Source organism: Heteronotia binoei, chromosome 7 (genome assembly GCF_032191835.1).
Source record: "Heteronotia binoei isolate CCM8104 ecotype False Entrance Well chromosome 7, APGP_CSIRO_Hbin_v1, whole genome shotgun sequence".
NCBI classification, from domain to species: Eukaryota; Metazoa; Chordata; class Lepidosauria; order Squamata; family Gekkonidae; genus Heteronotia; species Heteronotia binoei.
The window spans coordinates 84448139-84475496 of NC_083229.1; the positions used below are offsets into that span (position 1 = coordinate 84448139).

The 27358-nt window shown below is 41.6% G+C and overlaps 1 protein-coding gene across 2 annotated transcripts; it reads right to left on the minus strand.

The window, feature by feature from the left end:
* Window positions 1-8183: 8183 nt before the first annotated feature.
* Window positions 8184-26078, minus strand: AKAIN1 (A-kinase anchor inhibitor 1). Of its 2 annotated transcripts, none has more exons than XM_060243948.1 (2): window positions 25808-26078; window positions 8184-8713 (listed from the first exon to the last, which is right to left on the minus strand). In XM_060243948.1, the coding sequence occupies exons 1-2, from the start codon at window positions 25821-25823 to the stop codon at window positions 8523-8525; spliced, it is 207 nt and encodes a 68-aa protein (XP_060099931.1). In that variant the 5' UTR covers window positions 25824-26078; the 3' UTR covers window positions 8184-8522. The 2 variants fall into 2 exon arrangements, with proteins under 2 accessions (XP_060099931.1, XP_060099929.1); XM_060243946.1 differs by having other exon boundaries at window positions 8184-8716.
* Window positions 26079-27358: the final 1280 nt, after the last annotated feature.

The window sequence follows — 27358 nt, forward strand, 5'->3', positions numbered from 1 at the left end:
CATAGGGAATTATGGAGTGCCCAGCAGACATTTCTTGCACTTTGTGATTTCTTGCACTTTATGAAGCTGGGGGAGGGCCTCCAAACCAGGGAATTCCCTGCCCCCACCTGGGGATTGGCAACCCTACCTCTACACCTCCTGCCAGTGACAGATGCTTGGCTTGGCGTTCTTGACTCATGACTCCTATTGGTCTAACCTCCCCTGTCTATCATGTCACCCCGACCTCACAACAATGACAGAACAGAATGCTACAGTGGGATTGCCAAGGATGCCACTGCAGCAGCACCTGGCAACACTGCTAAGGCACCATTTTTACCATTTGGCCACCATATAACTTTTTTATTATGGAGGCAACTACTGGGCTCCATGGCGCAGGCACAACACAGGATTGCTCCACCCATGGCTTTGGCAATGCCACCCTGCCTGCAAGCACTACAACTGCTCTTTCCTTTTTAGTGCCTATATCCCTTAGAGATGAGTCAAGAAGATTCTATTAGATCATCTTCCCTTCCCTTAGCTGCCTTCAGAAACCCTGTGCCAATAGGCAGATATTCATTATATCCTGTATCTATCATTTCTGTCCTACCCCCACCAAGTCTGTCAGTTATAGTGACCTGAATCTACAGTTTAATAAGTCAAAACTAGATTGAATAAAAACCTTACCTTCTCTATCAAAAATAGTCATAGCATGCCAATCAAGGAACTAGAGACAAAAAACATTGCACTTAGCCCCATTGGTGACTGGTGAGAGTCAGTTTGGTGTAGTGGTTAAGTGTATGGACTCTTATCTGGGAGGACCAGGTTTGATTCCCCACTCCTCCACTTGCAGCTGCTGGAATGGGTCAACCATAGCTCTCGAAAAGGCAGCCTTCTATGAGAGCTCTCTCAGCCCCACCTATCTCACAGGGTGTTATGGGTGAGGAAGATAGAGATTGTGAGGTGCTCTGAGACTCCGAGATTTAGAGTGGAGGGTGGGATATAAATCCAATATCTTCTTCATCTTCTTAATTGTTCATTGGCTGATGCTGGAAGGCAAGGAGATGGCTTCAGTCAAACAAAGGGTGTTTTCGCACTTACCTTTTACTGGCGCGAGTACCCTCCTGACGCCGGCGAATCTGCATGGATTTCGCACCAGAAGCGCCGGCGCACCCAGAAGCGCCGGCAACTTCCGTCGCTAAGCCAGCGCAAACGTTTGCCTGCATCTTTGCGATTTCCGTTTGCGCTGGCTTAGCGACGGAAGTTGCCGGCGCTTCTGGGTGCGCCGGCGCTTCTGGTGCGAAATCCATGCAGATTCGCCGGCGTCAGGAGGGTACTCGCGCCAGTAAAAGGTAAGTGCGAAAACACCCAAAGTGATCAGCTGAGCAGGTGTCCATCTCAAATAGCACTACCATGCTGACCACTAGTTGACCAAGCTGCATGAGGCCGCAATCAACCAGGGTAAGGCACCAGCAGTTTCCAACATTAAGAAACAGGGCCTCAGTCTCTGCACCACCAGAGCTACAGACAAGACTTTATGTCTGGCGTGAAGAGAGCACAAATGCAGTTGTACGTGGCCATTCTGCAAAATGAAGCTTTACCCAGCTCAAGCATTGGGCTGGAGCTATATAAGCTCTGTCTCGGACAATTCCTCAGTCCTAGTAATTTTTTCACTGGGGAAGGATATCACTCTGCATTGCTTTCCTCTTTTATTTGGTAAAGCTGGGGGACTTGACCTTCTACTTGCTCATGCCTATGCATTCTGTCTCTGCTGCTTTCCATATTGGACTTGACCTCTTGCATGTCCACAGCAGCACCTTCTGTTTTGACCCCTGCCCCAGTTACAATCACATTGATCACACAAGGCTTTGCTATTTCAACATCCCTGCTTGTCTGCTTGATTAGTATGATGCAGTCCTGGATAGCCTTGAAATCAAGTTATGCCCTACAGCTTTGTCGTCACTTTGCCTGATGTTCAGGGAAATGCATGAGCAATTGAAGGAAATGAGTTTTTCACAACTTATTGAAAAAATGCTGATCAGCAATTGGCATTAATGGCTTCCCTTTCATTATGCCATCCTTGAACTTCAGTTGAAGCCCACAAACTGCAGCAGAGACCCAAAGACTCAATCCTCACCACTCTTGATAAACCACCTAGAACAATAAGCTGCCAATCACACTTGAATATAAGAACCTTATAATTCAGAACACTTTATTGATTAAAGCCATAATGATAGGTATTTTTAGATGCAAGATTTCCTCTTTTTGCTTTGTGAAATACATAGGAGAATATGACTCCTTGTCGTTTCCTAGAGTACCTGGCATACAATTGAGTGATGACTCACTGGAAAATTCATGCTGTGGAACTACTTTCTGTTTCTGTTATGAGCACTTAGCATGCAATCAGTTGTTCCTGAAATATGACAGAATTAAGTAGTTGTGCGGAACCCATTATTTATCCTCCATCTGATCTAAGTCACAAAGGCAGGAGACACACAAGCCGCATTCATTTCTCATAGCATTGACTTAATAAAGTATGACAGGCATTTAGAGATGAACCGGTCCTGCTGCATAGGCTGCATGCATGATGCTGGAGCAGACTCTAGGACTGCAATCCTAATTTGTCAATTCCAATGAAATAAAAGAAATTCACTTTTGAATAAAGATGAACAGAAATATGAGAGTTCTATGACAATAAGTGATTAAGGCCCAGGGAAGAGACCACAAGGCTAGCCTTAATATGATGAAGCAGATACTTTGTATTGCAAATTCTAAAGGAGGCACCAGTATTGGCTTTAATCTATCAATGTATTGTTCTAGAGCAAGAGAGTATCATTTTCAATTTTTTATGTGCAAATGTCTTAAGACTAATTTGGGGGAAGATACCACACAGTAGTTTATATACTGCAACCCTCATTTAATAGGCTAGCCATGTATGTGCTAAGGGCAGGCGATCTCCCACTCCCAGCTCTCATTGCCCGCTCATACTCTGGCAGTTGGTGGGAGGCCAAAACTTAAAAATGTTATCACACAATGGCATTATATCACTTCCAGAGAACCCCAGAACTGATGTCACATCACCCTAGGAATTGTTGGAAATTCTGACTTTACCATAGAGTTTCTAGAGATTGCTAGGAAGATGTGACATCCCATCTGGGTTTTCCCTGGAAGTGATGTAGCAGTTCCCCTCTCCTCACACACAGATTCTCACTGGTGGCCAACAACTCTACCATTAAAACTGTTAGATGGTATTATGTGGATCAGGAAGAGCAGAGAGTCATTTGAGTGTGATCAGTTACTCTCCAAGCAGTTGAAAGTAGCTCTCCAATCCTCCTCCATTGGCTGACATAATTATTTTCTTATTCCTTCCTTTACAGCTACCAAATCAGTTTCTCTCCTCTTTCTCTTTCACGTGGAGTAGAAGGGAACACATGCACCTTTACACTGAATGTGACAAAGACAGCACCAGCATCCTTTTCTATCTACCCTTCTTTCTCCTCCTTTCTGCATGAGCTCCTGTTCCAAGCTGCCATTTTGTGATTGGCTGCTCCCACCAAGCCACCATTTTGTGACAGGAAGCAATCATAGCTCTTGAAAAAAAAACTATCTTCCTTCCCCTGCTATAGATTAGCAAGCAGCTATAGCAGTACTTAACCATAAGCAAAACGATTATACTTGAACTGATATCAAGCCTGAGGAATGGGTCAGCTTGCTAAGGTCAGAAATGATACTTTGGATTTCTGTATGTCTTTAAGCTGTTGAAGTTACTGGCCTTAATGTTGAATACAATTGTATTCCAATAAAAGTAAGAACTATTATATATTATAGGTAATACCTTAAAAATTATAATGAAGGGGTTGTAACCAGGCCCGTAGCCAGAAAATTTTGGATGGAGGGGCCCAGGAGCTGAAAAATTTGGTGGGGGGGCGCAGGTGTTGCTCTCACTCTCCCGCTTTCTGTCTCTCTGCTGCTGTCTCATTGTCTCCCTCTCTCACTTTGCTGCTCTCTCACTCTGTCCCCCCTGTCTTTTGTACTGCAGTGCTCTCTCTCTCTCAGCCTCTTTCTTATTCTGTCCCAGATTTTAATGGACAGACACTTCTCCCGCTTAGCTTTCTTGCAAAACTACAGTCCCCAGTATGCTTTGAGGGAAAGCTGGAAAACCAATCTCAGTTTGCAAAAGTATACACACATTAATCTGTCATTCTTTCTCTCTCTGCCACTTTCTTTGTCCCCCTGTCTTTCACGCTGCCGTTCTTTGAGAGAACCCTCTCTGTCTTTCCCTCTGTTTTTCTTGCTGCTGCAGGGGAGGAAAAATACACAATGCCAGGCAGCCCTGCAATTCACGAGAAGACCCCAGAGGCTGGATCTGCCTCTTCCAAGTCCTGAGTTATTAGAGAAGGAGGGAGGGGAGGAAGGAGACACACTACCAGGCAGCCCCACAGAATGAATGGCTCTGCTGCTTCCACTGCTTCTTCTGCTCCTCTTGGGTGGGCCTGGCAGTGGTGGCACCCGCAGGGGGGCAAACAGGAGGAAAAGGTGTGAGAGAAGGAAGGAGCCCTTGATGCAAACTCCCCCTCCTGCTGCTCTCGTGAGGAGCCCTCAGTGCAAACTCCACCCCCACCGGGCTTTCCAGTGGAGGGGGCCTACAGGGGAAGGGGTTTTTTTTAATAGAGGGGCTATGCCCCCCCCCATGGCTACGGGCCTGGTTGTAAGGGAAAATATTTTCTGTCTTATACATTTTGTATTACATGATTGTCCTCGACAAAGCCAATTATTTCCTATAACCCCTTTCCTCCCTTTCCCTTTTCTTTTCTGTGCCCTCTGTCTTCTTAAAAAATAGATTCTTTAAAAAGTCACTGGTCTTATAATTTTACATCTGCAAGTCAGACAAATATCCAGCAGCTTCTATAGTTTTGTGGAAATGGCAGACACAATCTGAGCTACCTTTTTGCTTAACCCAGAGCAGTTTATTTTCAAGAATTATGTGGAAGATGCAAGGCAAAACTTAGATTGCTGCAATCAAATAACAAAGTCTAATATCCATCATTCCGAGGTTGGTAAAATGAGTACCCAGCTTGCTGGGGGGGGGGGGGGGGAGTATAGATGACTGGGGAAGACAATGGCAAACCACCCTGTTAAAAAGTCTGCCATGAAAACGTCGTGATGCGACATTACCCCAGAGTCAGAAACAACTAGTGCTTGCACAGAGGACTACCTTTACCTTTTTAATATCAGGGTGTCTTTGGGCCTAGAGTACTACAGGATCCATCAGGTGAATTCAGCTGTAGCTAGTGCCTAAAATCATTGTGCATAGCGATTGATCACAGTGCTGCTGAACTTCCATAAAGCTCCTTAAAGCTAGTAGGGCTGCCATGCAATGTTCTGCTCTACAGTATTCTGATTAAAATTTTTGAAGACAAAACAGATTTCCTGGCAGAGAAGTCTAGAAATGATCTAAGTCTGACATAGCTGTGAAAAGCAAAAGGTTGGGGGAAGGAGGTACCTCTGATTCTCACTATGAGTGGAAGTGAACCTTCCTCTACTGAGCAGGATTTTCTTCATGTTGCGATTAGCTCTTCGGTAGGATGGGATCTGCAAAAATGGGGTGGCAGGTGAGCTCAACCTTAGCCAGAGAAATCCTTCCTTTCCACTACCCTCCAAACATAACAAAGCCCCGTGAAAGGATTTTGACTGGAAGTCTTTCCTCAGCAGCCCCCAGAAAGTGGACTACATGAAGGCAAAATCACCCCTCCATGCTCTTATGCAGGCAGAAGTTCTACTAGTCCAACAGGTTCCATTGGTGGGAAATGGCAATGGGGGTGATTTTGCCTGATTACCCCTCCTCACTGCAGCCTCCATGCAGCCCCTGTGGCATGTTGTCCAGGAGGTTTTCTTGAGATCTTAAGTGACTCCTAGGGAAAAGAGGAGGCAGGAATGGTCTGTCTGTGGCTTTTGCTCCCCATTCATAAGATCATAGCAATTGTCTCAGATAACTTTTGGGATTAATTTCATATGTTTTCCACAAGAAGCTCTTCACTGTACCTTACTTCAGACCATCTTCTTTTAATATAAGCACCTACTGATTTAAACACATACATACATTTCCACATTAAGAATCAAAATACAAATGCACATGGGATTCTGTGAGGGCATTTAATTCATCCCTATATATTACCATCCCCATCCATATCTACTCTGTGTGTGTTAAGTACCATCAAATTACTTCCAACCTATAGTGACCACATGAATCAATGTCTTCCAAAATGTCCCATCTTCAACAACCATTCAGTGGTCTTGCAAACTGAAGGCCTCCTTGATTGAGTAAATCCATCTCATGTTCGGTCTTCCTTTTTTCCTGCTGCCTTCAACTTTTCCTAGCATTTACAATGTCTATATTACCATGTAGAATATGCAGAGTACCATTAAGGTAGTTCTCCATAAGCACCAGAGTATTTGCTTTTACCCAAGAAAGGATGATGGGGGCAGAAAGGGAAAGACATCAGATACACATGCACAGTACAAGGCTTCTGTAGTTTCAAGAATGTTTCAGAAATATTATTGTAATTCAAATTCTTCAAACTTCGTTGCCTTTCTCTTCCAATTTATAGATCAGAGCTTTATTTGTAGTTTGCAGAGGAAAGCATTATTCCTAATGTGGTGCTCTTGTTGAATAATACACATACAATACAACAAGGATTATACTTCCCTCTATTAGTTATGTATATGATCAGTATATTCTGTATTTGTCAAAGATTGGCAGTGAACATAACTTTAAACAATACCATATATCTCTGTATTTTGGGCATCAATACTCACTTTGAAACCATTTTATTATGAATCTCAGCATGAAATCAAACAACATTTTAAAAAATGTCATTGTGAAATGTTAAGACATAATTAATGAATATCAAGCTTTTCTTCATATTTATTTATTCTGAAACATTCAAGCAGACTTTGAAATGGTACTTTAAATATATAGTTGTCTTTAAGCAAGGAATGCATATAAGGACATATAACACAGCCTGGAAGACTTTTATGGATTGAAAGAATATACAAAGTCCAACATAGCTCTTTGCCTCCCCTTTGGGTTATTTCTCTTGTATATAATGAGCAAATCCAAAGTGCATGCATTGGCCTCCTATTATCTTCATAAGATTTCTCATAGCACAGATGTAGAGTTCCTGTGTTCACGGGAAGAGAAAAACACTTCATGTGTGGGACTTCATGTACACTTTGGAGTTACTTGACTGAAGCCAATGACAATACTTCTAAGGTGGGCAAATTGGCTCTGAATCAACCCCACATTAACTCCCTACAATGTTATTTTGCAGTCTACACACAATGTATTTCTGGGACAAAGTCTGCTGTGAATCTGTTTTACACAAACCTCACTGAAATTAACAGGCACTGTTCACTATGCAGTTGTATTATGCCACTGACATTTAATGCGCTATAAATTCCTATGGTCCTAGCAACTATAAATCTAAATGTATGTGAACAGAGGAATTAACATTAGACACAGATAAGCAATCCAGTAAAGAGCAGAATGTTGCATGTTCTTAATTCTGATTGAGAGATATGGAAAGTACTTCTTCACTCAATTAGTAACTGGACTGTGAAATGCACTGCCAGTGGATATAACAATATCCATGAGCATAGATGGCTTTAAAGGAATTAAACACATTCACGAGAAAGGTTCATCAATGGCTACTAGCCATGGTGACAAAGGGAACATCCATATACAAAGGCAGCAAAGCTCTGAATTCCCGTGTTAGGAGGCAATATTAGATGAATGGTTTGGCATCTGTGCCCTGTTGGCCTTCCAGGGCAACAGGTTGGTAACTGTGTGAAACAGGATGCTGGACTAGATGGAACACTGATCTTATCCACATCTCATGTTCTTAATTTAATTGCAGAGTTAAAACTTTTTAGGTTTCATTTATTTTAATGGGACTTAGTGGTACCTAACTTTCAATTCATATTTTGGAGTGCTGGTAAAAAGAATAAGATGTGACTTCAGTGAGTCAAAGCGTGTTTAACTCTGTACTGGATTATAGCCAGCCCAGTTATCCAGGCTCAATCATGGATAGTTCTGGTACCAATTGTATTGCTGTCTTTTCACTTTCAGGTTCACTTTGAGGAACCTGAAAGTACATTTCCCAGTTTTGTGTGACACTGTATGATGGATTCCTAGAAAGCTGGAACTCCAGGAAAGATTTCTCCTAGGCAAACAGAAACTGATAATGTGCAGAAAAATTCAGGTACTAAACCTAGAACTGTACTCTACAAAAGGTTTGCATTTGACACAACTTCAGTAGCCACAGCATTGTTTTGTTAAATGTTAAGAGGCACTGCATAAATATTGTTACATTACCTAATGCACTTAAAACCCTATGTCTCAGTTGCAGACTATTGCAGTTGTATACATCTATCACTATGTGATTACACTTTGGTTTGTTTTTATCTGTAGTAATGGTGTCTCAGTGAGACAGCAGATACTAAGAAGGCAGCAGACTGGAGGATTCAAGGACAGTCTTGGTGGCCTTCTACTTTTTTTCATGCTTCTTGGTTAATTCCCCTCTTTCGAGCTGAAGGCTGATGCTGCTGTTTGTTCCCTTGGTCTTTTGCTGGTTCTCCTGGGAAAGCTGTTTTACGGCCTGCTGAATGGCGGTATGCACTATCTGTTTGCTGGCATTCTGGAGCTTTGCCTCTTCATGTTCATTTCCAGATTTATCCCCTGCTAGGAAAGAGGAGAATTCAAAACAGATTTGGAATTTGAAATGAAGGAGCTAGACAACATTCTCTTGCAAAGGTTGCTGTGAGTTCTGACTAAAAATCATCCTTTGGGTTTCACCAAAACATTACTTAGTATGGGTTACTTTAGTAGATATTACTTAAAAGGATATGCCAAAAAACAGGTCAGGTCCTCCAATTTGCCAAGCATCTACTCCTAGACCTGTAGACATTACTGCAGTATCTAGGCAACTAGGATATTATTATGAAATAAAAAAGATATGTTTGTTGGTAAATATATTAACAATATAGGCAATTTAGAAAACAAAACTAAAGAGGAACATAATTGTAACTTCTCTGGCCTGATATTGTATATATGGCAGTTTTATTGGTTAAAAATCAATATATTCTCAATCACACATTCTGATACCAATAATAGGAAAGGATGTTTTCAAAAGGATGTTTTTTGGAGTTGAACTTTTGCTCTAGAATTACTGCCTACTCTGATTTACTCAGGACTCTGGTCTGGTCTGACATCATTTGCAAATCTGGAACTACCCAGTGGGGAAGTCAGCTTCGAAGTTGACCCTTTCAGATAAGTGTTGATTACTAATCAGGTCCTGGCTATCAGGACTGAAGTGTTTATTAATTGTCATCACTTTAGCAGTGCAATATTTAAGCCCTTTGAAATCAGTCTTTACTTATTTAACAAAAATGTATATACCCACTTTTGTCCTAACCTTCCAGCACAAGATGCAGAACAAAAATGTAAAAAGCAATGTATTAACATTTAAAATTAAAATTAAAACAACACATTAAAAGCTAAATTAAAAATAATTTATGTCCCAGGCAGAAATGTATTTTGCCTTTGCCCAGGTTGAATTTATCCTCAAAGCCCTCTGCATCTATTCTGTTTGGCATCCTCACTGTGAAGGAAGGAGGATAGAAGCTACCCCAGAGGTATGGGCTGCCTGAAAAAGCCCAAGCCTGGACAGTGGCAAAACATGCCTTAGACAATGGAGGAACTGATAATAAATTTTGCTGGGCAGAATGGAGCTGGTGCATGGGAACATGCAGGGAAAGACTTTCCTTCAAGTGTATGACCCCACATCATGTAGCACTTTAAAGGAGAGCACCAGGACCTTGAATTGGACCTAGAAACTACTCAGCAAATGAAAGGACCTCAGAATAAGAGTGACATGGTCTATCAACTAGCCTGGGTTGACTTTTTTGCACTCATTGCAGTTTCTGGATCATCTTCAAGGGCAACCCCATGTAGAACATGTTACAGTAATCTAAGCTTGAGGTTACTGTAGCATGGGTGAGCATGGTCAGATCAAAAATCTGCAAATAGGGATCAAACATTCTAATTAGATACAGCTGGGGGGAAAGCATTTCTTGTTGTCATGGAACCTGTTTTTCCAACAAGAGATCATCAAGACTTCCAAGCTCTTGACAGAGACTTTCAGAAAAAATGAACACAGCATTAATATTCAGAAGAACAATCCCATTTAAAGCAGTAGCCCTTCCAACCAGCATCATCTCTGTCTTATCTGGATTCAGTTTCAGTTTGTTCTCCATTAGCCACCTCCTTTGGTCACTGGGCCAAGACAGAGACAGTAGCACCAGTGGCTAATTAGAGTAATGTATAGCTTGGCATCATCAATTTAGAATGGTGTTAACTCTGTTTAGGAATGCCTTATATTAGGCTTATCCATCTGTGATTTCATCAGGTGTAGAATGTATATTGTGTATGAAGAGACAACAGGTGTGTGGCTGCCTAGTGGGACACTAATTGTTGTGTTTCAAATACAATAGGTGAGGTAATGTCCAAAGGCATTTTTAGGGTTTCCCAGATTAAATCAATCCAGTATGCTCTTATAATAAACATTCATGGAAGAAGAAGAAGAAGATGATGCTGATGATATTGGATTTATATCCCACCCTCTACTCTGAATCTCAGAGTGGCTTATAATCTTCTTTATCTTCCTCTCCCACAACAGACACCCTGTGAGGTGGGTGGGGCTGAGAGAGCTCTCACAGAAGCTGCCCTTTCAAGGTTAACTCTTGTGAGAACTATAAGGGCTGTTGTGAGCTGATCTCTGACATCTGGGCACAGTTGTAATTCAGAGATTGGCAACAGTGGTTCCCCAGGAGGAAATGGCTGATTTGGAGGGTGGAGTCTATGGCATTGTATCTATCTGAGGTCCCACCCCTCCTCAAACTCTACCCTTTCCAGGCTCCACCCCTTAAATCTCCAGGAGTTTCCCAACCTGGAGTCAGCAACTGCTAAGTCATACTGGCTGCCATAGGGGGACTGCTGCTGAACAGAAGCAAGCAGCCAGGCCTAGTTAAGTCATGCCAGTCAGGTGGCATAAAGTCACCCAGAGGGTGCTGCAGGTCCAGGGTAGCCAACCAGGTGGAGGCTAAAGATCTCTTGTGATTACAACTGAACTCAAGACAATAGATCTCTTTCTCCATCCTGGACAAAATAATTGCTTTGGGGGGTGGACTGTACACCGTTCAATTCACCTCTCCCTTTACTGACGAAAGCAACTTTAGTTGCCTAGCAACAGCCTCTGGCTAGCAACTTCCCCAGGCTAAGGGGAGGAGGGAGGGGGAGACAGAAAAGAGGTGGCTGCCATGGCCTCTGAAGAAATGCTTCATGAATTTCCCACTAACCTGGAACTAGCAGCCCTAGTCAGGACTGGGGCCAATGAGTTCTCAGTGAGTCTCTCTGTCTGTTTCCCTTCCAGAAGAGGAGAGGGAGGAGCCCTCAGCCAATCGAGAGAAGGCTATGGCTCTTTCCCTTCTCCTCTCTCCCTCAGCCAATCAAGGGAAGGCTTTCTTTCTCTCCTCCGTGAAGCAGTGTGACAGGTGTCTTAGCCAATGGGGCAGTAGGGAGAACCAGAACCAATGTTGATTGCCTTTTCCTGATAGAATCAGCTCGACTGGCTAGCAACAGCCATTTGGGTAGGAGAGAGGAATCAATCAATGGCACATAAGTACTCCTAATTGTTTGATGGGCCAAAGGTTGATGGATGCACCTCCAACCAATGTGAGAGCTTTGTTTTGCCAAGATGAACAAACATTTTAATTTATAGGATACTTGCGGAATCAAAATTTACCCAACAAGAGGTTTCTCTCAAAACAAGAGGTTTCTCTTCTTTTTGTTTTTCCCACCTACATATATATGTTGAATACAACAGTATTATTGCCTATATTGTCACTTATACAAATACTTTGCCCTACTATGATGTGTTGCCTCATCTCCTCTATGTTTAACAACTGCCTATTCAGCAGTGTAAGTATTTTACATATCTAAGAATCAAATCTCATGTTCATCAGTGATATAGTTGAAGAACAGATTAGTATAGGGGATGAGTTGCAGTCTCTGAGTCACCAACTGACTTCTCAATTGGCAGATCAAGGATGGAAAAGTTAGGTGACAACTGGTTTTGCTAGTGGGCTAGAGCCCACCCCCTTACTTCCTGAAGTATCTGTCCTTGAAAATGCTAGTTGATCTGCCAAAAGTCCTTAGCACAGAAATGCATTGTCATGATAGCTACACTCCAGTACTTATCAGCATTTACTTATTTCCACACAGCTCTTCTGTCATACCTGAAAAACTGAGTCTTTTAGACAGGAGTGGACTGCTCATTAACTTATAGGGAAGTTTCCTGGTGGACCACTGCCCTAGAGTGCTGCTGATGGCCAGGAACAAGCAGCTCCAAACCCCAACAACTCTGCCCAAGCCTCAGGGGCTGCTTGGCCCAGACTCCTCATGAGACATGGCAGTTTGTGTCAGTTTACCAACTGTTTTCACTTGCACTGCTTCCTGTTTGGGGGTTGATGCCCATTCTTGGTACCACTGAGCTGAATGCAAACCAGGGGTCATTCAGCTTGGCTGGCTCTCAGGTCATTTTTACTTCTCAGTCTGCTTTTAGATACAGTTCAGTGTCAGCTAACAATTAAAAAAATCTTCTATTATGGATCAGGAGTGAAAAGACCCCTTGCTATTTCACCTAATTTATTATCCCTTGAAGCTTATAGGGGGCAGGCAGTTCGACCAGGAGGGTGGGTATGTTACCTTTTACTGCAAATATAGCTAAATGGACATGATTAAATCTAGAGGATATTCCTATGCAAACCTGAAAATAGGGAGCATAGTCAAACCTCTGTCCCTATAATAAAATCTATTGTTATTAGGGGGACAAAACATTGTTTTATGCAGCATATAATTGATTATGACTGCTCCAAAGCTTTCAGCCCTCAATTAACTGAGTGATTTCATGCAGCCTTCTGTTCCTCAACCCAGAAGCAAAGATGTATTGTGGATTGGAAAGCTGTCAGAGTGACAGCAGTCCCATGCCACTGCACAACAATTGAAGAGTTGTTTGCATGACCCCAAGGCTGCAAGTACAGCACAATCCTACACTTAGATTTTGTGCTGTAAGTGATCTTGTAGGAATTCGGAAAGAATTGGAAAGTTCATCCATATCTGAAAAAATAGAGACAGCATTGTACAAAGCTCTGTTTGCACCATGGTATTTAATACTGAATAATAGGCTTGGATCTCTCAGTCATAAACTTTAAATTAATAACACATTCATATTGTTCTTACTTAGGGATCCAGATAAATTGTTTTAGTGCATGTGGGCAGTTTGGTGTTGTTGATACTTTGTTAGTAGCCCCATGCCCAACTACAATTCTCAGGGTTCCTTGGGGAAAATGAATGGCTGTGATACTATTTATAAAGCTGTAGCATAGAAGTGCCATAACTTGGTTCACAGGATGCTGCTGCATAGATGTACCCTAAAATGTACATTTGTACTAATAGCCTATGATCAAATTTTGAGTTAATCAGACACATCGTTTAGGGGAGAAATAGATGTGTGTGTAACTTTTACTTCTGAACTATGCCTCTGTGACGGAACCGGCCCGATTCTGCCTTCAGACCCAGTCCCGTCAACTCCCTATTGAGTTGCCAACTCCTGGAGGGAGCTATTTCTCCTCCGGCCACTTGGGCTCGCTGCCACCACCTGCTCAGTCTAGGGATTCAGATTGAGAGGAACAGGACTCCCATTCCCCCTCTCCAGCTATGAGGCCAGGCCTCAAGGTCCTCTGCCACCCTGTACTTGGGTATCACAGAGACCTCAGCACTTCTTTGGGGAACCCCTGGAGGATTGGCACCTTATCCAACTGCATGCCTTCCCTCTTCCCTGGGGCCCCCTTCATAAAGCAGCGTGGTCTAAGCGGTCGGGATCTATGTGGTACAGAGTTTGACTGCCAGCATTCAAAACAGCAAAAATATTTATTTAAAAGAGAAAAAGAAAAGAAAAGCACAACGAAAACAGTTGCATGTAAAAGGTTAGCACAGCACAGCACCCGCACAGCAAACAGCATGACAAAGAAAAGGTGGTTATAAACGCATCCTACTGTCCCTGGTCTAAACTTGCCCTGCTTTGTGGATGACTTACTTGGTCTGACTGCCTGGGGGCCTCCCTTTCCTGAGTAGGCCTATCCCACAGTCAGGAGCCCCCATGCTCACAACCTCCTCCTTTGAGCGCCAGCTGAGGACTGCCTTTCTTCCTGGTTAACTCTAATGCAAAGGACAAAAGAACTTCCTGCCGCTCTAGGAGGCTTTCCCCTTAGAGTTGCTGGTTTGGCTCTGGAAGGGAGGGGGGGGGGTTGGAGGGAGGCTAGGCCAAAGCCTGCTTAGCAGTTTCATGTTCCCTCCCAACTAAGATGGCGTTTCTCCACAGCCTCCAAAACCAAAATGAAGCACATAAATATATTTATAATATACAAAGTCATCTTGTATATAAAGATCTAGAATTTTTCTTTTATGATTTCAGTTGTCTTTTGTGTATTCAAAACATGTATATCCACAGTGACATTCACACCAATTGTCATCATCACTGCATTAGGTTACTCCTCTGCAATTTGTTAGCATTGTACTATTTTTGTGCAAATCTGCTTTCCTTGCTTTACATGTCAAATAGATTTGGCTTCTTAAGAATGCCACCTAGAACAGTATACTGACAATGCTTGCCGATTCAAGGGAAAAAAGAAATCCAAGAAGGGTAATGGGAGCTAATCTGCATGGTTATGTTTGTCATTGTGTTCTGTGAATAGCATAAATGGGAATGTATGATGTGAGTTAATGTTACATTACTGTGTTCCATGGGTTTTTTGATCACTGGATATAAATGTGGGTTTTTCTCTTCCTGACTAGGGTGGGTAACAAAGGCAAAGCTCCAAAAACACAGCATCATGAAAAGTCATTTTGGAAGCAAGGAGACCTGAAATTGAGAAAGTACAGTTTGGTTGTAATTGAGAATTAGAACATGGCACCCCATGTTCTGAGATGGCTGATATTCTCTGCTCTGGTTTTGGATAGAAGAAACTACTGACCCTATTCAGCCTAGAACCTAATCAATTTCAGGAACCAGGACTGTTGATGTAAGAATGTATTATCCTTCTTTCAAAAATATAAGCCTAAGCAATCCCTGCCAACTCACCAGGGATCATAGCAGACAGCATAGGAAAAAAATTAAGTTGAAAACAGGGTTGCACTTACCTGTAACTGCTGTTCATCAAGTTGTCTTCTATGCAGGGACACACTGGGGAATGCACATGTGCAGGTCTGCTGATGGAGAGAAATTTCTAGGTTCTAAGAGTAGAGAGAGCACCCCTCCCCTTGGCACAAGCCCAGAGCATTCCTGCCAAAAGCATGTTGAGGGTAAGGGGTGCAATTCCCCCTCAGTCCTTCCACACCACTGAGTCTCCCTGCAGTGAAGCCAGCCACAGCAAGAACTCCTGGTTGGATAGGAGGGAGGAGATGTGTGCCTGCATGGAAGACAACTCAACAAACAGCAGTTACAGGTAAGTGCAACCTTGTTTTCATTTTTGGTCTCCTGTGCAGTCCCACACTGGGAAGAGTACCAAGCTATTCACCAGGAGGTGGGAGGGGAATTCTAGGTGAACAGGGAGTGCAGGACTGCCCTGCTGACAGCCATGTCTTGTGCATCCACGTTGATCATGAAGATGTCCTCTGACACCCAGTAGCTCTGTAGACCTCATGCAGCAGAATGTTTCTGTGGAAGGCCCTAGTGCTCAAAGAGCCAATGGGCAATCAGCCCTAGCATGGACATAGCACAACCTGGTGGCTCAAACAATCCATTTGGACAGGGTCTGCAAGAAGGCTGCATGACCACCCCATGTCCCAAAAAATAAGTGATGCTTCCTAATAGATCTTATGTGGTGAAGGTAATATAATAAAGCCCTTGTAATATCTAACCCATGTAATTTTTTTTTCTGCTGGAGACACAGGGTTGGGGAAAATATGGACAAACAAACAGGCTGTGACAGGTGGAATGAAGAAACCATGTTAAGTAAGAATTCAAAACTAGACTGAAGCACTGCCCTGTAAGGGAAAAACTGGACAAATGGAAAATCCTCCCTGACCACAGCCAGCTCCCCCCTCCAAGCAGAGGTAACTGCAACCAAAAAAACATTTTAAGGGAGAGAAGAGACAGGGGCAACTTGAAAGTGGTTCAAAGTGGGCTAGCATCAGTTGATAAAGAACAAAGGAGAGAGACCACTATGGCACCACAGGTGGTCTCAGTGGGCACATGTTACAGAGGATCTTCAAAAATTGCTTGGACACACAATGGAGAAAAACAGACCCTATCCACAAAACCATGGAAGGCCACAATTGCCATCAGGTGCACCTTCACCAATAAGGGGCCAGGCCTGAGTCCTTAAGAAACAAGAGGTATTCCAAAACCAGGGGCAAGGGGCTAGATGGAGGGACAGAGCTCTGTTCTTGATCCAGTCTGCAAATCTATTCCTTTCTAGCACAGGAGTTATGGGTGGAGAGCTTCCGTGAATGAAGCAAGACCTCCAACATCCCTTGAGGAAAAAAGAAACTTATCTAGAGGGTTCAGAAGCCAGGCTGTCAAACAGAGCTTGGCCACATCCTGATGCCATAAGGGACCATGTGTTAGAAGGTCCATTGCTGGTTCCAGTGGGATGAAGCATCCATTGGACAGGTGCAGAAGATTTGTGAAACAAACCTGCCTGGGCCAAAATGGAGCAACTAAAATATCTTGGGCCCAAATCCCATGGGTATTCCCTTTGAGGGGAAGAGGGGGAAGACATATAAGACTATATTGGTGTAGTAGTATTTAGAACAAAATGTAGTGATAGTAATGTAATGAAATGAAACTTGAAATATATTTCCCAACATAACATTGCACCCCACCCCAACAAAAGGAGGAAAAAATCTGTTTGTTACCTTCATGCTTGAGAGGAAATAAATGAGGCATTTTAAAGGAGTCTCAGTTAACTTTCCACAACTAGAAAATATTCTCTTACATGTTTATCTCCTATTTTGACATATTTATTGCTTCAACTGTTGTTCACCCTTAATTAAATCCATACAACTGTTGGCCCTATACACTTAATCTGTTATTCCTGTTTTGTCTCAAAATATCTTCATCACGTCATATGCTAATTTGATGTTCAGCCTGTGTCTGTAAGTTAGAGTGGTCCTCTTCCATATAATTTTATCTGAAGAAAAGTGCATGCACATGGAAGCTCATACCTTGAGTAAAACTTTGTTGGTCTTAGAGGTGCCAGTGGACTCTAACATTATTCTGTTGTTTCAGACCAACATGGCTACCCACCTGGATCTAACTTGGCAGCTAAAAGTTCATGACAGTTCATGGTTCGTAAACCAGGCACACCACAAACCACAAACAAAACTGCATTTTCCCAGTTCATGATCATCATTATTAAATACATTGCAATTGTGCAGAAGCCAAGTTAGAATAAAAAAATTAGCAATCACAAAGCATGACTGCACAGTAGTCACTGAAGCTGTGGTCTTGTTGATCAGCAGACAGCATTGCATAGTTCATGGGGTACATCCAGGCTTTTATCCCTGATGAAGAATTACCTGGAAAAAGCCCCAAAAGACAGTAATGAGTAATGTTTCACACTAGCAACAGATTGCATGTGAGTGCAAGTACTCTGCATATATTATATGTGTGAAAGAACAGCACCACCTAGGTACTTTTGAAAATCCCTCCCCCTCTCTCTTCTGGGTTCCCATGCTTTAGGATGCATCTGCTGTGGGAGACGGTATAATTTGTGAGTCAATAATTACCCATCCCTTGTATGAGTTGCATGGAACTCTGACTGCAGTTCTGTTCATGTTGCTCCATGGGATTCACCTCCTGCAAAGCAAAGTCTTTACTTTGACATGACATCATGCCAATATTATAGTGACATTCTACCAGCATATCTCCAAGGGGAGGGGTGCTTTATGCACTGAATACTTACCCTGTGCCCCCTATCTAATAATGTTACTAGTAACTGCTGAGAGAAGGGTAGTTGAGCCAATACACAGTAGGCATGCCACTGAGGGGAGGGTCTTGAAGCAATCCATGCTTGAGCGAGGGGATGTCTTCCCTTGGTGACTTGTGCAGTTGTCCTTGCACCCCAGTTGAAGGAGTGGCGTATTCGATATTTGTGTCCCAGTGTAGAATACCTGTAAGTATTCTGACCAGAGTAGAATTAGCAATATGTATTTACAGTGCTTGTTCCCCTTTTTGTCTATTTGTTTGTGCAAAGTACCCTTTCTCTACAGTTCCTACCATCAATGTCCACCCATATATGTTCCTAGTGTGTGTGTTTGAGGCTACAGATATGTAGTCCCATGTCTTGTGCCCCATCAACTGATTTATGGGTGTCCTGATTAGGTTTATGTAGTGCCTGAGTGAGCTGTACTCACCTGTCTTCAGTATCCTAAGCTACACAGTGGGTGTCCAGAATGCAGACAGTGAAGCTTGGTTTTTCACACCCACTGGGAGTGTTCATATTTATGCACAATACTTACATTTCTCCAGAAATCCTGCATTATGCCAATGTATATCTTTGTTGCTATCCTGAATTGTTTACAGACTTCCATGAGACTGTGATGTTAAGCACACATCCCCTTTGGCAATTATAATAAATAATTATGACAGAAAAAACACAGAGCAAGACACCTTTTTCACTTTAGTGTTGTCCACAACATAAGTAAGCCAGAGTAAATACACTCTGTATTTACTAAGCAGGAGAAAATGCTGATCTTAAACACATGTCTAAACAGGAGAACTAAACAGGAGAACATGCTGATCTTAAACATATGTATATTTATTCTGTGCAAAGTACTTTTGACTTGAACATTTATTTGGTTGCTTCAGACCAACTGTAAGCATCACCAATGAATGCTAAGCTAATTTGCTTTTTTGGAGAGTTTAAATTCATTTGATACTTTTACACATGCACATTCTTGCACTGTCCTTGGGAATTGCAGCACAGATGCTGGGATGTTTAAATTCACCAGCTTGCTCCATTTATTTATTTAGCCATTTTTCCCTACATTGGTCAACATACAAATTTTTTAAAGTGGATTAAAACAGATTAACCATCCACTTTAAAATTTTTGTATGTTGACCAGTTATTCACATCCCACCCACCTCCAAACTGATGAACTGGGAGGTTATTGGACTACTGTAATGCCCTCTACTTGGGGCTACCTCTGTGCCGGACCCGGAAGCTGCAGCTGGTGCAGAACGCGTCAGCCAGGCTACTATTGGGGCTCTTGAAATGGGAGCACATACGGCCGGGGCTGCGCGGACTGCACTGGCCGCCAATCACCTACCGAGTCCAGTACAAAGTGTTGGTTATTACCTTTAAAGCCCTATATGGCCGAGGACCAGCCTACCTAAGGGACCGTCTCTCCCCATATGAACCCCAGAGAGCACTGAGGTCAGTGGGTAAAAATAAAATGACCACCCCTGGGCCGAGAGAGGTCAAACTCCAAAACACCAGAGCATGGGCCTTTTCAGCCGCGGCTCCTGCACTGTGGAACCAGCTTCCGGAGGACCAGTTCCGCAGGGCCTGCAAGACCGCCCTTTTCAGACAAGCCTATGCTGATATCGACTGCTGAGTTACTAGGAATAAAAGAACCGCCATCTATAATACTACCATGGAACTATCTAAACTGGCAGAACCAGCGCCAGAACAGTTTTATTGCTGCCAGATACATTTAATGTAACTTAAACTATGTATTTTAACTCAATTAACTGGTTTTTATGTTTAATTTTTTAACTGTTAAATTTAAAGTTTTACCTATTTATGTTAATGTATGGAATGTTGTTAGCCGCCCTGAGCCGCCTTGGTGGGGAGGGCGGGATACAAATAAAATCTATTATTATTATTATTATTATTATTGCTCTTTCCTCAAACAGCTGAACTTGCAATTAGCTTTTTAAAAGGTCTTTGAAATACATTTGAAAAATCTGAGGTGGGTAAATTAATATAGACACTCATTATTTTTGAATTTTGGGATTTCATCTTTGACTAGTACTATATTTGTGTTATAAATTATACTCTTTACACACAGAATTTCCTATTAAGATTAGCATGTTATCCTATATATGTATATTCTTCTACTAAATGGGCCTGGCACAAAAAAATCAAGGGAATTATTTGGTCAGATAGAGTATGGAAAGAGCTGACAATGGCCATCTTAGTTTCATTCCGTGGGTCATTCAATGCCTCTGCTGTTTCCTAGTAGAAAGGTATTCTGCTTCTGAGAAAGTGGGACAGAGCATGTTAGTATTAGCAAGTAGATTAATGGATGGTCCTTTTACACTTAGGCTCCCCCCCAAAATAATATCTTAACAAGGGGAAAATACTTTTCTTCTCACATATGGTTAAATATGACTTATTGTGTACTAATATATTGTACTGAAGGCTGATAGTTTTGTATTATCCCTGAAATGAAGTAATACATCATCAAAAAAAAATTTCAGACAACCTGGGCAAACTATCTTAAAGTTCTGAATTTTTCCCTAGAACAATGATTACTTACTAGAAACCAGATCTAAGATCTACAGTTTTTTAAAAAAGGGAAATGTATAAAATCTAGTATTTGTCCATTAAGAACATGAGATAAGAACTAGAAGTTAATGAATCAATAACAACTCATGTCATCTAACAAATATCTGAACAGAACAAAGCTTGAGTCCAGGGACACCTTTAAGCCCAACAAAGTTTAATTCTAAGCATAAACTTTGTTCAGAAATGTACATGCACATGAAAGCTTATACCCAGAATTAAACTTTGTTGGTCTTAAACTTTCTTTTGTTGCTTCAGACCGACATGGATTCTCACCTGAAAATATCTGAATAGTATATTTTGTGGCAAGCTCTATACATACACTATATCCCTTGATCTTTAAGAGATTATTTAAATTTGAGGGATGACCCTAAAAATGGTGGAGTTTGTCTCCTGCCCAGATTAATGATTTGGCTCCAAGTGTGCTCATGGTAATGAAGCTGTTATTCCCAGTGGAAACTGATTCAGCACAGCATTGCTCAACTGGCATTCTAAAGCACAGTTTGTGCTCATGAACGAAAGCCCAAACAACTGCTTTGCACAAGCGCACTCATTAGAGCTTGTCACTAAGCATCTATAAATTCTAGATTGTTACAAGATATCTATGACACTCAGTAGGTATCCACCATCCCATGTGGCCAGTTAGTCAGGCAGCTTTTATTGGCATATCAAGTCAATAGGTTAAAATACATTGATATTAAAATACAATTATATTAAAAAGTGAGTTAATATTAGATTACAGTTAAAAAAAAGATATATCAACAGATTATTTTTATAACATCATGATGCAGCTTTATGGCATGTTGAAGAAGAATTGTCAACTTCTTAATTACATCAGTAGGTATCTACAATCCCATGTGGTTCTGTTCTGTCGGCATTGTAACTCAGAGGATGCATCCCTTAAATATATGCTTTGGGCATGTGTATTCATTCAGTTTTTCTGGAAGAAAGTCAGGGCTTTTTTTGTAGCAGGAACTCTTTTGCATACTAGGGCACACACCCCTGATGTAGCCATCCTCCAAGAACTTACAAGGCTCTTAGTGCAGGGCCTACTGTAAACTCCAGGATGATTGGCTACATCAGGTGTATATGGCCTAATATGCAAAGGAATTCCTGCTACAAAAAATGCTTTGAAGAGAGTTATTTTGTATTAGAATGTTCACTGATTTTTGAGGCTGTTTATGTACTCATAAATTAGCTGCGCATCTCTTGGAGGCTAACCAAAAGTCAACAAAAATGGACCCTCTGTGCCCTTACTATAACTAAAAGACTTGTACTACAACACTGGTGAGATAAATCAATGAATCAAGGACCTTACAGCTTTTTCAATATTTGAATGTTTGGCATATAGACAACAATTGTGTATGGATGTTTTTTTAGATATTTAGAAATCTTTTATAGAAGCTTATGTCTAGATATGTTGATTTTTAAATTTCCATTCTATACATGCATTTTGTTTCTCCTTCATCCCTTTTGAAAAAAAATAGTTACTGGGTTTCAAGTTTTTTCATTATTATTTTTTTTTGGTTTTTTAAGAAATATTTTAACAAAGGAAATGACAAAGTGTTCTCCCAGCATAAACAAGCTAAAAGACAATTATTACCATAAATAAACAATTTCAATAGTCTGAAAATATGGAAAGATTGCTCATTCTCTTACAGAAGTAACGAAGAGCACAGTTTGATCAACTTATCAGCTTTTGAAGTTAATGTTGTTTTTATTATACTTATAACCTCTTGCTGCAGTTCTCAAGTTCCATGTGTCTCAAAGCTTGTCTCAAAAGCTTGTCTCAAAAGCAGTCTTTGAATGATGATATGGAGTATCTGGACTGTCAGATAATATTTAATAGAAAGAGGAGAAGTGACTCTGGAGAATAGCATAGAAAGCAAAGATATTGCACTCCCCACAATTAAAGACTCAGGTAATGTGTTTCAAAAATATTCAGCACTGAAAATATGTTCTTTTCACTGTTTTCAGATACAAGAAACTGACCTCAGCTTTTGTTGGTATTTCACTTTTTAAAACTCTTTCTCAACCATGTTTACTTAGGGGGAAAGTCTAATTGACTTCAGTGGAATTCTCTTTTGGCTTTCTGACTTCCTTGTAAAACTGAATGGTTTTATCACATACTTCCTTTCTCAAATAATTATAAGAATTCCACAATGTTATCCTAGGCTGCAATCCATTAATGTTTTTTTCTTAACTGGTCACTTCAACAAAATCCCATAGATTATTTATTTACTTCAGTTATACCCCACTTTTCTGCCTAATGGGGACTGCTGAAAACAACTTACATCACACACACCCCTTCTCCATTTTATCCTCAGAAAAACCCTGTGAGGTAGGCTATATGTGTTTGTGACTCCCCTGAGGTCTCTTAGCAAGCTTCCATGGCAGAGTGCATATTCAAGTAGTCCTCCAGTTCTCAGTCTAAATACTACAGCACATTGGTGTCATGAGGGAAGTTTTGTTTGCAGAGTGGAACCTTCTAGGTTACCCCTCTCAGGCCTATCACCAGAAAATTTTAGATGGGGGGGGGGGCAGGGGATAAAAATGTAGGTGGGGGGCCGTGGGGCAGGTGAGCGAGAAAGGCAGCAGGTGAGCAAAGAAGGCAGGCAAGGAAGGCAGCAGGTGGGTGAGAAAGGCGGAAGACGGGCAAGGAAGGTGGTGGGTGACCAAGGAAAGCAGGGGAATGGGTGACAAAGAAAGGCGGTGGGCAACTGAGAAAGGCAGGTGAGGAAGGTGGTGGGTGGCCAAGGAAAGTGACAGGTGGGCAAGAGAGGAAGGCAGGCGAGGAAGGTGGTGGGCAGGTGAAAAAGGCTGTGGGCAAGTGAGGAAGGCAGCGGGCAAGCAGTTGAGGGGCCAGAAAGATAAAGCAAGGGGAAATTAGTGGAGTCTGATCCCTCCCAGGCCCCACCGTAGCTACGGGCCTGCCCCCTCTTGTTATATCCCATTTGAATCCCCCAAAGACTGCCAGGGGCAGGGAGTCCTAGAAAGAGTGTGAGGTAATGTGTGCCATTGGCACCTGTGTGTGCAAATCACTTCCCCTTGCACTGACAACAGAAGTGTTCTGATTTACCAGATATACAACAATGCCAGTCTGTTTCTTCAATAAAACAGCTAGGCTGGAAAATTTCTCCTGGCTTCAAGAGATCTGCAAAAATAATCTAACCCCATGTATTGAAGGCATGCTAAAGTTATCTTAATTTAATTAATTTTCATTCTTTGAAAGTGACAAGGCATAAAAGCTGGGGAGCAGTCATTGTTTAGTGAACATTTTATAGAGAAAGTCCTGGATTCAGTCTCTGGCACTTACAGGAAAAGACTAGCTAGCAGGAAGTGCTGGGAAGGACTTTACCTATCTGAAACTCTGAAGAGTCACTTTCAGTCAAAGTAGATCATGCTGAGTAAGATGGGTGTCCTGACTCAGTGTCAGTATACGACATTTTATGTGGCTAGCTTGCACCCACAGTTTTTTAAGTTAAAACAGCAATTTTCTTGTTTTCCTTTACATTGTTTAGAGTCCCTGGTTTTGACAGATATTTCAATGTTATATTCGTTCAGAAATTATCAAACATTTTTTTTAATTATTGAGGATATACATACATTCACACAGGGCTTTTTTTTTTTTTAAAGCAGGAACGCAGTTCCGGCTGGCTTGGTGTCAGGGGGCATGACCTAATATGTAAATGAATTCCTGCTGGGCTTTTTTTTTACAAAAAAGTCCTATGTGAAACAATGGTGATGTCAGGGGGTGTGGCCTAATATGTGAATGAGTTCCTTCTGGGCTTTTTCAACCAAAAAAGCCTTGCATTCACATGTATGTAAAAAAATGCACAACTTAAAAGCTCAAAGCTGTGCAGTTTTTGATAATCAACAAGCCCAATATGGAGATTATACAACCCTGCAGCTGAAACAATTTTAATGGGCTATTATAAGCTCTACAGCTCCATAACTAAAATATCTTCAGTAATAAAATCTTAATTTGTAGCTTTTACTTGTATTTTTTAAAACTGTGAATTAAACTTACAGGCCTAGTACTTTTCTACTTTTAAAATTCATTTTTGATCTTATACCTTGTACCAACAAACCAACCAACAAAAACCCTCTGGACAATTGGTGAGCCCTGGTTGGTTAAAATATTCCTTTTTCTCATCCTGTACATTTTTGTTACCTGGGCAACAATCCTAAACAATGACTTCCCAGACTAATTAGATTACTATTGAATTAATGGCTTGAGGACTATGACTATAAAAGGAGACTGGTGGAGGTGAGAGAGAATCAAATTCCTGAATGAAAATTTAAAAGTTTGGTGTGGGGATCTCTGAAAAGCCACTTAGGAACTATCTTTTGCAGCTGATAAATTTTCTCCTCTTGCAATCTGATTTGGGTTGAAAGCCTAAGGATATTTACAGAATAAATAAATATGCTTAGGAGTGTGCTGCATGAAGAATGTCAAAGAAAATAAAACAGTTAGAGTTGAGGTTGTTATTACCCTAGTGACCAACAAGATTTTTGGGGTATAAACAGTACTGGACTTGTCTCTAATTGCTCTACTGTAGACCAACACAGCTATCCTCTGAAACTAAATGAGGAAAAAAAGTCTTATGGCTAGAGGTCTTGACCCAAGTACTTTTATATATATATAAAATGTGAATTTATGATTTCAGATAACACTTGACATGCAAGTATGCTATACACTTTCACATACAGACACCAGCACATGCACACATGTGCACACACAGAGAGAGCATCAATGCTCTGTTTAATAAACATTTTCAGAATCCTCTAAGTGGAACATCCTTCTCCACAGCTTTAGTTCGGAGCTGTTGAGATGCAGAGCAAGTGCTGTTCTTCATTTAGCCAAAAAACAATAGCTACATAATCTACAATAGTTCCTGTCAGCTGTGCCTCTGCAGTGTTTCCACCGGTAAGCCTGCTCCTCTGTCCTAGTTGGGACAGGATAGCAACAAACACTGGCAGCATTGGGTTAGAACTGTGTGCGTGTATGTATGTGTGTGTGCGAGTGAGTGAGTGAGTGGAAGGAAATGCTCCACCTTTGTTTCTCAAGGAGAGCAGAATAAGGCCCACCTGCAACGATCTAAAACACAAAGAGAGAATGAGAAGATGAATACGTTACCTGGAGCAAACACCATGGTCTCTTCCTGACAGGAGAACAAGATAGTGAGAGGATAAGCCGAGAACGTGTGTAAAAGGCAGAAAGAGGCGGACAGGAAGGAAGGCAGGCAGGCGAATGCAAGGGCGTGCGTTTTGCAGGGACTCCCCGGAGAAGTAGCACCTTGGACAGCTCCCAGCACAGGACAGCACAGTGCTAGTCAACAGCGGACGCTTCCTCAACGGTTACCTCCACAATGCACCGCTCTGCGAAGGAGGGGGAGGAAAAGGGAGCCCGGGACTCGACTCATCTCTCATTCCTTTGCCTGCTGCACACACAGCAATGCTGGTCTCTGCAGCAGCAGCAGCAGGGGAGGGGAGGAAGGGAAGGTGATCGTAGAGACTCTCGGCAGGAGGATAAACTAATTGCTCCTAATTAACTCTCGTCAACATCTACGCTGGATGTTGTCTGACATTTACGAGTACTGTTGAAGGCTAGCCTTAAAACCGCTTGTAAACAGACTCGTATTCTGTAGAGTTTTTCGGGACACTTCAGCTGTTTATTATTTTTTAAAAGCAATCTTCATTATGAAGACGTAGATTCTGTTATGTGTCTTCACGGGCTTCTCCAAATTCAGGCACCCTTTCAAGATAACGGAGTTGAGAAAGCAGCTGCATCTACCTCAAACTAGCAGTGAAATTCTAGGAAAGGGGAAGATAAACATAATGCTAAACAGAAATGTTTACTAATGCCTTTCAAATCTTACAGCCATCATCCTTTTATTGTTGGATTATTGTGAACATTAGCTGAAGGGGAGATTTCTGAAAGGGGGAAGAAGTACCCGGTGGACTTCTCTTGGGTTATTATGCAAATAGCAACTCCAGCTTCTGATTCAGCCTGCTGAATTTGGAATGAGAACAAGTTTTGCAGACATAAGCTTGTTACAATTTGCTTGCTGTAGTGGACCTTTGCTTAATAAATTAATTTTCTGAGCAATCCACTTTCCTGGGAGTAAGCCCCACTGAATAGACCTGAGTAAGATTAAGAGTAGATCTATTTAGGATTGCTCTCTTAACTGTTTAAATTTATTAGAGTAATTCAATTTAAAACAATATTCTAATCTGGCCCTAACTGCAGGTTTCATAATCATCCTTTGAGAACACTGTTTCATATCCATTGATTTCTCAATCATTTCAAAATAGGCTAAGTACAATCCACCCAGAGTACAATCCACCCAGAGTAGATCATCAATTTGAATTGAATGGATTTAAGTGCATACTTTAGTCTCCCATTAAAATCAAATGGTCAACAAAATAAGTTGTAAAGTTCCCAAGGGTGCAAATATATTTTAGGGCAAGCCTCCTTGAACTCAATAGGATTCAGCACAGGATTGAGCTGCATGTTTAGCTGGATAGTGCCCATAATGTTTATATAAGAGAAGAAATATAGCAATTCTGGGTTCTTTGAGATATTTTCAAAATCACAAGGATAAAATCTTATTATATTCTTGATAAAACAGTACACTTATTCTAAAGACATAAGTTATGCAACATTAAGATTAATCCTTGTCAAAAA